This window comes from Dipodomys spectabilis, unplaced genomic scaffold, assembly GCF_019054845.1.
Source record: "Dipodomys spectabilis isolate Male_0828 unplaced genomic scaffold, ASM1905484v1 ptg000179l, whole genome shotgun sequence".
NCBI lineage: Eukaryota > Metazoa > Chordata > Mammalia > Rodentia > Heteromyidae > Dipodomys > Dipodomys spectabilis.
In genome coordinates this window covers 5,984,915-5,997,766 of record NW_024870856.1, presented here as the reverse complement: position 1 = coordinate 5,997,766, position 12,852 = coordinate 5,984,915, and the positions used below count along the sequence as shown (strand labels likewise).

At 41.6% G+C, this 12,852-nt stretch overlaps 1 protein-coding gene across 1 annotated transcript in view; it reads right to left on the bottom strand.

Annotated features, from left to right (window-relative positions):
• Window positions 1-12,852, bottom strand: part of Ctnnd2 (catenin delta 2) — a 788,751-nt gene that overhangs the window by 221,154 nt on the left and 554,745 nt on the right. The window contains exon 10 of the mRNA XM_042695245.1: window positions 7,203-7,335. Within this exon, the coding sequence (XP_042551179.1) occupies window positions 7,203-7,335 (133 nt within the window). The remainder of the gene's footprint in view (window positions 1-7,202; window positions 7,336-12,852) is intronic.

The following is a 12,852-nucleotide window of genomic DNA, read 5'->3' as shown; positions in this document are numbered from 1 at the left end:
CTGTGTCCCTGGGCTTCTCTCCCACACATGCTTTTCCAGCTCATGACTTCTCTTTCAGCCCCCTAATGGGATCCTACGGCCACACATTTTTCTACATGTTTCTAGGGGAAATAGAACATATGCTCATAATTAAATACTGCCAGTGTGGAAAAAACAATAGGACAGAAAGGAACAATAACGTTAGGGTTGTGGAAAGGGCCAAAGCGTAAGAGGAAAAAAAAATCAGGTATTTAGGATGAATGCATGAACATGGATACTGCAGAAATAACAGGTTAACACAGAAGAATGTGTACTGAGGGATGGCTGTCCATCAGTATACACTTGATGTAAAAACCACCACCCTAAAAGCATGTGCGGTGCCTCTGTCTCTGCTGCTTTCTCTGTCTTGGAGAAGACAGTGATTCTGACATCCCTCCATGCTGATTTATACGTGACTGGAGCCACATTGGCCCTCTTTACTGTAATTCTGCCCCAGCCCATCAGCAATACTGCCTACCCATTATCTCTTCCACTGAAGGTGACTCACGGTCCTTTCTGCCTGAAGCATTGGCCTCATAACTCTCTTTTGCCTCCTCCATCTTCCCTCATGTGTGAAGGACCAAGCATTCAGGAAGAGAAAAGAAATAGATGAGCTGTTCATTTATTCTGAGTTAGCTCTGGCTGTCATGGTGCTTGCTGGAGACCACCCACTCTATCCCTAACGCTGTGGTCTCTGGGCAGCTTCAACCTCTCCACAGAACTGATGCCTCCTGCCCTTGCCCTCAATGCCGCTTCCTTCTCCCTCCCGGTGTGATTGCCTTTAAGCAAGATCACAGATCTCCTTGGAAACAGGACTTGTAGCTCTGTTTGTTAACGTCACTGCCTTTCTTTCAGCCTCTCTGAGCTGACACCAACAGATCTCAAGTGGCAAGCAAATAAGTAAAGTAGAATACCTCCAAGTGCTCTGGTTTGATAACCTACCTATTCGAAAGAGATTTCCCCAATTAATATTTGCAACAGGGACCAACAGTCACGCGTGTCCCTTAACCACTTGCTCAGCACAGCAGATTCCACGCGCTGTCCATGGGGACATGATGCTTCTCCTCTAAGGGCCTGAGTCTTGGGGACAGAATGCAATTCTCTCAAGACCCCAGAGCCAGACAACAGGACAGCAGCCAGGATTCAAATGCAGGTAGCCTGGCTTCAGAGTCCTTGCTAAGGCACACTGTCTACTAATACAGCAGCTAAGTAGAGGCTCCTTAAAAAATATGTGATACAATCTACAGGGAAGGAAGAGAGGACATCATTCAGAGGCAATCAGCTGAGAAGATGGATAGCAGCTTCTCTCAAACTATATGAGGTGGAAAGAATCTAGAGTAAAATAGAAAATTATGAAGCACTTTAAGTGTAGTAGATGGGAACAAGTCTCAATTTTTTAATATATAAAATATTCTAAATGGGTATGAATAAAACCAAAATTATGGGTGAGGGGAAAATATGCATATTTTAGGCATAGAAATCGATTTCTATTTCTTATTAAAGATGATGCCAATTTGGAAATCTTCTGCTAGAAATGATGAAAATATATTAATACTTTATGGACACACGCACACACACGCACACGCACGCACACACACACACACACACACACACACACACACACACACACACACAAATACGCAACCATAGCCAGACCTGGTGGCATACAAATGTATTTCCAACACTCCACAGGCTGAGGTATTTTGAGATTTTTGTGTCAAAAAAGGAAAAAAAAATAAACCAAATAGGACACACGCACTGACACACATAAATAGAAAATAAAAAAGGACAGATACTTTAAACCTATGTCCTACTTCATCCATTGTAAAAAGGTTGTGTGTTTTCTGAGAACTTCTGACTTTACAAACTCAGTGTGGTGAGCACTGTGGGAAGCAGGCAGCTTTCCCTGTGCTTTCAGGGTGTGTATTTTTTATCTTTTGTCTGTCTGTCCAGTAAGTTGTAGATGTCTTAAAAGTTGGATCTGTACATTAGTAACGCTCAGATCCCCTACTAACATAGACCAAGCCACCAATAACCTCTCCTTATTCCCATTAGAACTGAAGATATTGTTTCTCTCATTCTCTAGAAGGTGGTAGGATTGTGAAGAGGTTTGTTGGAGGTAGGAAAATCCAATGGGGGTTGGCTTTCTAGAGCAGAAGTTTACTATATAACAGCTTCAGCTATTTCAGGTCCATATTTGATAATAAAGTGAAATTTTCAAATAACAAGAAGAAATCAGGTCAAAACCCTAAAGTAAATCTTCATCCTGGATGGTCACTTGCCATTTATGACACGAAAATGACAAGGAGTCAGTCCTTCCTTCAGGCAATGTTGTAATATTGTCAAAGGATATTATTTAAGTGAATAGGCCTACACTTAAAATGAAACCATCTTTCCTAGCTCCTCAAGAGGTTGAGATCTGAGGATCGTGGTGTGAAGCCAGCCTGTGTAGGAAAGTCAGTGAGAGTCTCATCTCCAGTAAACCACCAAAAAGCCAGAAGTGGAACTATGACTCAAGTGATCAAGTGCTAGCCTTAAGCTAAAAAAGCTCAGGGGCAGTGTTCAGATCCTGAGGTTCAAGCTCGTTGTATATTGAACTGATCTATTAATGACTAATAGAATAATTCTGTTTTATAATTTAAAAATGTAAAAATTTTGGGGCTGGGAAGGTGGCTCAGTGGTAGAGCGCTTGCCTTGCATGCCTGAGGCCCTGGGTTCGATTCCTCAGCACCACATAAGCAAAAAGAAAAAAGCCAGAAGTGGCGCTGTGGCTCAAATGGTAGAGCGCTAGCCTTGAGCTGAAGAGCTGAGGGACAGTGCCCAGGCCCAGAGTTCAGGCACCACGAACAGACCCCCCCCCAAAATGTAAAAATTTTGTCACTCGAAAACAAAGAATTTCATTTGTATCTCTAGGAGACACATGTCTGTCAAGCCAGCATGCAGTACTAATGCCCATACATGTTCCTATTGTGGGGATGTGAGTGCAGTTCTATTGCCTACTCTAGGGAGTGTGTAAAGAAGACATGGGGAGAAATGCAGTCATGAACAGCATTAATAACCTGAAATCTCACAGCCCAAGAAAGGCATTTATCCTATCCCTAAATCAATGAGACATTCTTAGCATTCTTAACTGAGAAGGACTTCCCAGAAAGAATGAAGATTTATGAAAAACACTTACTAGCTATCAATTTGGAGGCTTAAAACATGTCTGCAGTTCACACTTGTGAGAAAGTTTTCCCATTCCTCCAACGACAACTCAATTTACAAAAACATTGCACAAGTTAGTAGACAGCATAGATGGCAGGCATCATTCAAATTTACCAACATCTGTCTTCGTTGTTCATGCTTCTGCCCATTAAACCATGACCCACTTACATATCTCTAGATACTCATTAGCTCATGCAAATAAGCCCCATAAACTCAGTGTGTTTGTGGCCATAAATTAGGCTCTCTCTGTGTATATATCTTTTCTGCTTCCTGTCCTCTCTTTAATTTCAGCTATTTTCTTCTGCTCTCATCTTGGTCAGGCTCTGAACACTTGTGTGTTCCACTGTTATCTCTTCCAATTTTTAGGTACCATATAAGTAAATGTCCTGTCCTGGACATTCAGCATAATGATCAACGCACCTTAGTCCCTGGAGGTGGTCCAGCAGGCTTCCTGAGTCTCTCAAGTTCACCTCACTTGGAGGGAGGGTGTCAGCAAATTCCTCAAACCCAAGTGCATTAGATTGGCGGGAAATGTTAAGGAGAGGGCTTTTCCCTGTTGATTCACGGAAATGAATTCTTGACTTTGTACCATTATGATCCACCACTGGTTTGAACAACACTGAATTTCTTGGCTTTCTTATATGAAAACTATACCAAGCACCGTAATAAGGATTGCAAGAGGCATGATTTATAGCTCTCTGCATATACAAGATTTAATTCTGCCATTTGCACAAAGGGCTGTCCATTGTGTGAGCAAAGTCAATACCAATAATGAAATGTAGACTGAAGGGCTAAATCAATTCAATAAAAAGCAATAGAAAGACTAGGGACTGAGTAAATTTGGAAAAGCTAGCACCTGCAAGATTAGTATTTGGACAACAGGTAATTACAAAAATCAATACCTGTGTATGAAAACATGACAGGCAGCCATCCATCACAAAGGGAGGACCAATTCCTAATAGTTTGTGCTCTGAGGTAGGAGGAAAGAACCAAGCAGGTTTGTGCAGAATCCTTATTGTAAGTGTGTGTGCACTTACAAGCATGTGTGACTTCAGTGGGCACAGCAAAGCCATCTCTGCACTCTTGATTCTGGGCTTTATTGTAGCTTTTGCCCTTCCTGTGTCCACATGGCTAACCTGACCTCAATCCCCTGTTCTTAGCTCTGTGTCAGGCACACCTTGAGTCCTATACCACTTCTGCCTTCAGGCCCCAGGGATGTCCGTCGTGGGGTACCGCTGGAGGGTGACGGGGGAGTGCTACAGATAATAGAAACCATCGATTGCTCAAGGACCAGCTGTCTGAGGACCCTTCAAACAGTAAAAGGCAATACAGACAACCTGGAGAGCATCCACACCAAAGCAAAGCAAAATGAACTAAAACAAGCTCTCCCTCTCACACGGACATACAGGCACATGACACACATGTATGCATACACAGTGACGCATCTGTCTATTCATGAAACAGTAACTTAAGTGTCTCAACTGAGTTTCTGTCTAGAAAGACTGTCAATGAGTCGATATTCTACCATTACACAGTCTGCGTGCATTAGCTGTAGGGACTCTATCAGCATATCTGTTTTAAAGATAAGAACAGAGGCTCTGACAGACAACAGGCTAGGTCCAGAACACAGGCTGGGGTGCAGCACCGGAAGTGGCCTGGCTGCATAGTGCATGTGGTGATCACCACCGTCCATTTCCTGTGCAGTGTCTGTCCAGCAGAGAACAGAGAACAGAGAACAGTGATTGGTACCACGCCGCAAGCTCTTAGCCAGCCTGGTGAATGGCCTGAAGGCTGGAGTATGGAGCACAGGTACAGCTAGTTAGACAAGTGCTTTCAGACTTCCTCTGGCTGTGCTGCCTGTACAGCCTAACTACGTGTCTCTCCAAAATAAAGCCAGGTTCCATTTCTCTGATACCTGGTTTCTGACCATTGAATGGGTGTCACCTCCTTCTGCTCTTTCTTCTCCTCCTCTGAGTCAGTCACCTGTCCGAAGCTCAGTGTGTAGATGAGAACCTGCTACCTCACAAAATCCTAAGCTAGAATTCCCCGTGGAGTGATTTTTGGGCTGCCTGGGAGCGACTCCAGTCCTTCCCGCAGGCTTAGCCGTGTTTGCCCCTGCCTCTTCCACCCTCCAGGAGGGTGACATATGCCAGCCACTCCAATACCACACCACGTTTGGGGGGGATCATATTTCACTTTGGGGGCTGAGGGGACTAAAGTCAGCTTACACCAAGAGTGGAATGAAATGCTGTCATGGTCCTTGGAGAAACTCTCAAATTTGCCATTAAGACATTATATATTGGCAAAGACACCTGCATCAGGAGTCAGTTCTCTATTTTACATGGTCATTTGATTTCCTTTAAAAATGAAGAAATTGTATGATGGCTTCCATTTAGGAAATAAGTCACTTACTGTCATTCCATGTCTTTTTAGCTCATTTTAACAATCTGTTTATAGATAGATGCATCTATAGATAGACAGATATGTCTATCATCTCTATAGATATGTCTATAGTCTATCTATCTGTCTGTCTGTATCTGTCTGTCTGTCTGAACATCTGAAATTTACTCTCACTGGCTGATGTTTTTCTTTATCCAAATTCAGCACTATTGGCATTTGAAGATGAATAGTTCCAGGTTTTAGGGTTGCCCTGTCCATATTATGGGCAACACTCCTGACTTCTATTTGCTAGATACCAGTGCCCTCACCATAAGTCCCTCTGATTGCGACAAACCAAAACATTCTCATGCCTCAAATGTGACTTAGGGACAAAAAGCATGCCTGGCTGAAAACCACGGATCTCTATTTTTTCCACAAAGAAATATGACTTTTCTGAGAACAGGTAGAAAGGAAAATCTTTGTAGTTCCAGTGTATGAAATACATCTCTTTTTTTCTTTTTTGGTCGGTCGTGGGGCTTGAACTCTGGGCTTGGGCTCTGTCCCTCAGCTCTTCAGCTCAAAGCGAGTGCTCTACTGCTTGAGCCACAGTGCCACTTCTGGTTTTCTAGTGTTTTATTGGAGATAGGAGTCTCACAGACTTTCCTTGCCCTGGCTGACTTTGAACCATGATCCTCAGATCTCAGCCTCCTGAGTAGCTAGGATTACAGGCGTGAGCCACTGGCGCCCGGCCATCTTTTTTTTTTTTTTTAAACAGAAAAGATGAAAAGTTGCTAGGCTAAACTCAGCCCAATGCAAGCAAGCAAAAGCTATAATAAATTGCAATTAGAGCTCTCAATCTCTTCTTTCTACTCTTAATTTAGACTTATCCTCAAAATAGCCATATGCTATGGAGATGACTTGTCAGAGTTTATAAAATCTTCTTTAAAAATGTGATAACTCTGCTGCTTGCATGCGAATGCTCGGCCCTTACATGAATAAACCCTGAGCTAGCTTTACTGACCACAGTGATTTGCCAGCCATATCAGACATCACAGTGCATTAGGTACTTTTCCAATAGCAGAACATGTTAAAATTTCTTTATGCGACGAACATAAATAATGGTCATATGAATGGATCACACATATGCACATCATATCCACAACCACTTTTGTAAATTACTCACTAGGCTTTGTTCAAAGGCAAAGCTAGTAACTGTCTAATATTCCCATCTTAGCAGTGAGTTCTCCAAGAAAAGATAAGCCCTCATAAACACTGACCAAAACCGGAGAAGATAACAACTGATGCTTTTCATTGTTTTTAATATTTAGGAGCAGGAGTGAAATAGGGTAGAGGAAGACAAATGACAGCAAGGCACTGATCCTGGAACACATCTCTGGTCTTGGAAGGGTGCATGTGCAGGCATGATGATTAATGAGATAAATGTACTGTGCTTCAGTCTCCAATACAGAACTAAGTGTTAACACTGTGATTTAAGTTTCCCTAAATCTTTTGCTTTTCAACACTCCTCTAAAAATAGCAACAACCCTCCAAGTGGTTATAAACCAACACCATTCATTTGTAATCTGAGTAACACTTACCTCAGCTTTAATTTTGTTGTCTCCAAAACAGAGGTGCTGTAGATAGGCTGCAGCGTTGGACTGGACAGACGGAAACTGATGTTGCAACATCTGGATCACTTCGGGCAGTTCCGGGTCTCTCCATCCAAATTCTCTGAACAAAAAGGAAAAGAAAAGCACATGAGGAATAAACAAACAAATAAATAAACAAGTAAGTAAACTGTAGCAGACTGCCAGCAGCTGGCAAGTCATTCATCAAGCACATGCAACACTTTATAAAGAAAAGGTCCCAGTATTTTCAAGCATGGGCCCATTTAAGAGGATGTTGAAAAGCTCTCCTTTCACATATCGTTTTTAAGGGCATACACACATACATTCACATTTACTGATTATGCAGATTATATATAAGTGCATCAAAATTCCATGCTTCTGAAGCTTATGACAAACAACTGACATATGACTTTTTAATGATACGTACACTTTTCATTCAGGCTTAAATGGACAATTAAGAAGCCATGTTTTTCTAGTATATTATTTAAACTGACAGACTAATATGTACCATTTAGACTAATTTTCAAATAGGAAAAATGAAACTAGATTGGAACAATCCAAAGTGTTACAAGAGCCTGTGATGTTGGTATTATTATTATTGTTGTTGTTATTGTTACTGTTAATTCCATACGCTCTGCTGACATAGATCAAGATGCATTATGTTCATAAACTGCTTTGTTAAATGGTGACTTCGTACAACTACTTCAAGATAATACTTTTTTAAAATAAAACTTATGTAAAGGTAAGATAATACTAATTTAAAAACCAACACAGACCAAACCTAACATTGCAATAAATAAATAAGTAAATAATAAAGAACATATTTTTTAAAAGACGAGTGAATAAAACCACAAAAGAATAAATAGATTTCCTCAATGATTCTCTGGGGATAAAAGCAAAGCAGTAAGATACCTTTCTTTCTAAAAGGAAAATATTTATTGAACGAGCAGGCTTGTTCATATACTGTGAACAAACTTTATATAAGGTACCTTCTTCTGTATCTCACTTTTCTACCTGAGCTACTGTAAAGAACATACATATTAATAAATATGGCATAAAAATTTAACTCTAATTGAAACAATAGTTTGTTCATAGCATTATGTTCACGAAAACACTTCAATGCAATCCCCTAGCTCAACAGGACCAACTTTCAGTTCTATTCTTGTAACAAGGATCCAATTTTTAACAGAGAAATAAAAAAAGCAGCTTCTGAGGCCACAGATAAAAACCTGACCCCACTAGCCACAAAGGGTGCTATTTATCTGAAAGATAGGCTAGGGGAGAAACGAAATGGCTTCTCAGAAACCACTCCTACTCCTTGTGAAATTACGCCAAAGCATAGATCCTACTGTTGCAGGTCAATACTGTCAGGTGGGCAGAGGAGCCATGAAGAATTGGGTGGACAAGGCCCAGTCAAAGGTTAAAAGTTTCCTCGTAGATTCTAACCTGTTCTCTTTATCTTCCCTTTATCACATCCGGTGTGGCTGTCAAAAAAATCCTGCAACATCTTTGTGCTTTGCAACAGCAGTCGAGGACGATAGGAAATAGGATGGCTCTTGAAGTGGCTTAGTTTTTATTGGAAAGATAAAGCATTCGACTTCATGTGCAGAAAGCATTTAATAAATTTACATGCCTGCCACCTTAGACTATCACATATACATTTTTCCAAAAGACGTATAGCGCAATAACACACTTGCTCGAAACATAGCTAAGTGACTGCTGATACGGAATCCTTCTTGCCTATGTAATTTCAGTAGGAACCAATTAAGCAATAAAAAAGTAACAAGCAGGTCTTCTTTGTAACTTAATTTCCTTTGGTTACATGATTTCAAACCTCAGCAACACAGAGGTAGTATAGTTCTTCTCAGAGTAGCAACTTCTAGAATTCTTTTCTTTCATCAAAGTAAATCATAATCAATAGGTATTTATAAATTAAACTTGAAGGTTCCACACAATGACACTGAATGGCTATGAGAAATGTGGGTAAGCTTATGTTTCTGGAACGCAATTAGGACAGAATTCACTTCTGACTATTTTATTGACCAGATAGAGAGTTATTGACCAGTCAGGTAATGACATAGGGCGAAGACCGAGAGCATCTTTTGAACAAGAGTTTAAGGACCCTTTGTACATATGTATGATCACACATAGACACCAAACTCATATACGACAGATGGACATTCCAAAGGATCCTGAGTCCAGATGTCAGCCAAGCATCGCAATGACCAGTCAAGAGAGTGGCTGTTTCCAGTTACCTTTTCCTCTGCAAAGCCCTGCCCCCTCCATCCCCACTTCTGCCTTCACAGACCTACAACCTCATCTTCACTCCAATGACTGATCCCCAGGCTCTCTCACCTTACTGCTTTCCCCACACGGTTCCAAGAGGAACCGCACCCCTGCTCAAAGCCTCAGTGGATTCCACTGTCTTAGGACAGAGACCAAGATGGCCTCTAGTGCCTTGCTGGACCTGATCACTCCTGCCTGACATTGGCTGGCACAGAGGCGTTTGCTGAGTGGATGCACACTGAGGTAACGGTGGCTCGCAATAACAGATATGGCTGGCACACAGTATAGGCCTGCTAGAAATGTCAGATCCTAACTTGATGGAGAAGAGAACAATGAGAACTAAGAAACACGTGGAATTTCCCAAGCAAGCTGAACTCATAACTCTGGTTTCTTATTGGGTTTCCCTTCAGAAATGTTAATGGATCTGGGGAATATGCAAATGTAACCTTTTTCCATTAAAACTTGTCGCATAGACCAACAATATTGTGACTGAACCTTCACTCATGTGTGGACTGTCTGTGTCCTTAAAACCACAATGCTCAGCACAGGGCTCAACAGCAAGCAGTTTGCAGTTCTTTGCTATGTGGCGCTGGCATGAAAGGCATTGGGAGCGTGGACTGTCGTAAGAGTCATAACCAGGTTTTCCTAAGGAAGACAGCCAAAGAAAACCCAGGGGCCTCTCAAATTTAACATGCGTTGTTCAGCAGTGCTTCATTCAATGGGCTACTGCGCTGTTAGAACACACTCAACAGTTTCCGTTGGGGACCTATCCAGACATATTGTAAGTTTATGGAGATTCCGATCACTATAAACGCCAGACTCCATAAAAAAGTTTTAAAGACTCTACTGACTGCTTTTTAGATGAGGGTAATAAGGCAGACTATTTTTTTTAATTTTATGGTAAAGGTGATGTACAGACTGGTTGCAGTTATGTAAGTAAGGCAGTGAATACATTTCTTTTCCATCCGTGTTACCCTTCCCTCGTTTTCTCCCACTTCCCCCCTCCCCCGTCCCCCTCCCCCTCCAGTTGTAAGTTCCATCCTAGTGTCTGTGAGTACCACTGCTGCATCGGTTCACGGTTGTCTTTGTCTCACCATTGCATCTTATTGATGAGTTTGAGAGGGACTGAGAGATGGTGGGTGTTAGAAAGGTAATTACAGCAATGTAGTTAAAATGAAACGGTGATATTGCAGTTTTTACTAAATGAGGAAACCTATTCAACGATTAAAAAAGAAAGAAAAGCACTGATGTCTTTAACCCTATTCCTAGATAGTGTTTAACCTCACCAAAACCTTCCTAAGCTAGAAATCACACTTAAAAAAAATCTTTTCTCTTCCTCCTCCTCCTCTTCCTCCTCATTATTATTATTATTATTTCCATGTATAAAATGCTCCCTTGATTTAGTCTAACGCTAGGTCAATTAAGTATTTTTTTCTATTGTGATTGCCTTCTTCCTTCACATCAAGACTTCTGTAATTAACATGTAGTCACTCATACAGTGACATTTCATATTTCTGACTTTTATAAAGCAACAACACTGCTGTCAAACAAACATAACCACTTACTGGAGCCCAGGAATAGAGGCCAGGGCACAAAATAAAGGTCCAGCCTGGGCAAGGGTCGTATTGTCAACTGATTCTTTGACATCACTCCTTCCTCTTCTTTCATGGTCCTGTTTCAGAGTTGAACACGGGTCCACAGGAGGGCTATTTCTCTGAAGTCTTTCCTAATTTATCTTTTACATTTCTCTGGCTTTTGTAAGCCACTTGTGTTTCATTTAATTCATGACTTGGCATGCAAATAAGGTAGATTGTTTAGACATCTATTTCAATGAAAAGTTATGCAATTTCTTTTTATTTTTTTCAGTCGTGGGCCTCGAATTCTGGGCCTGGGAGCTGTCCTTGAGCTCTTCAGCTCAAGGTGAAAGTTCTATCACTTGATCCACAGCACCACATCTAGTTTTCTAGTGATAAATTGGTGATCAGAGTCTTGCAGACGTTCCTGCCTGGGCTGGCTTTGAACAGAGATTGTCAGATCTCAGTCTCCTAAGTAGCTAGGATTACAGGCATGAGCCACCTGTGCCTGGCTGCAATTTCCTATTGTGGTAAATAAAATCTTCCAGGTAGAATACCTTTCCAGAATCTGTCACATTTACTAATCTATAATAGTGTTTAAAGTCTTTCAAAAAGGATGTACTAATGCAGTTAGAACCTGCTGCTTTGATTTAACGTGGATATTTTACTTCACATGACCTGTTATTAAACATCTTTCTCTACATCTGGTATACTAATTTACTTCCAGCTATTTATCTGGTATAATCTACGACCTTATCCTAAAACTAGATTTTTCTTTAACATTAATGTCTGCTGTGATAATCAGAGCAGACATTTAGGAAAGGACAGCGGTCTAGTCCCCAACTCCAGCAAACAACAAGTGAACTGGATTTTAACTGCTCAGATCACCCAACTTTTATGTGCTTGGCCTTAGAAGTTGCTGTGTAAGATTAGCAGTGAATTCACGTGTCTTCCTGATGTGCGGTGAGTCAGGTTCTGTGATTACTTCTACGGACAGACAGATGAAGAGCCTAAGCTTCAGAGACAGCCACCCAGGTAGAAAGAAGCCCAGAGCTCAGGAAGAAGCACGTCCTCAGGGTCCTGCTGAATCCCGCCCTCTGCTCCGCCAGGCGCAGCTGTGGCTTTCAGAAGGAGGGGAGAACCTGGATTCTGATATTAAGGTCAGCCACACACAAGTGACTGACTGAGCCTCAGGTGAGGCCAGAGCTCCGCCCCTGTGCGCCACACAGTAGAATTTCTCCATGCTCTTTAAGAGTGTGTGGACAGCCATTTGACCAAGGATCCGATATGTAGATGGTACTTGGTGGCAGGATCTCAGAGAAAGCCTTCTGTACTGGAGCAGAGGAGAAGTGCGCTGTCCATTTAGAACACTCAATTCGTTCTATGGCCGTGGATATAAAAATGATGAAGATTCAACTAGAATTTGTTTTGTCTTGGTGCGGGTCCTGGGGCTTAAACTTGGGGGGGGGGGCCTGGGTGTTGTCCCTGAGCTTTTGTGCTCAAGGCTAGAACTCTACCACAGCTCCATTTCTGGCTTTATTATGTATAATAGGAGAAAAGAGTCTCACAGACTTTCCTGCCCAGACTGGCTGCGAACCACAATCCTTAGATCTCTGCTTCCTGAGTAGCTAGGATGTCAGGTGTGAGCCACAGGTCCCTGTCTTCAATCTAGAACTTAAAAGAAATCGCTGAAGAATGTGAAATCTATAAAAAACATTTTTCTCTGAGTAAGAGAAAGCAAATACTACATTGAAAATAGA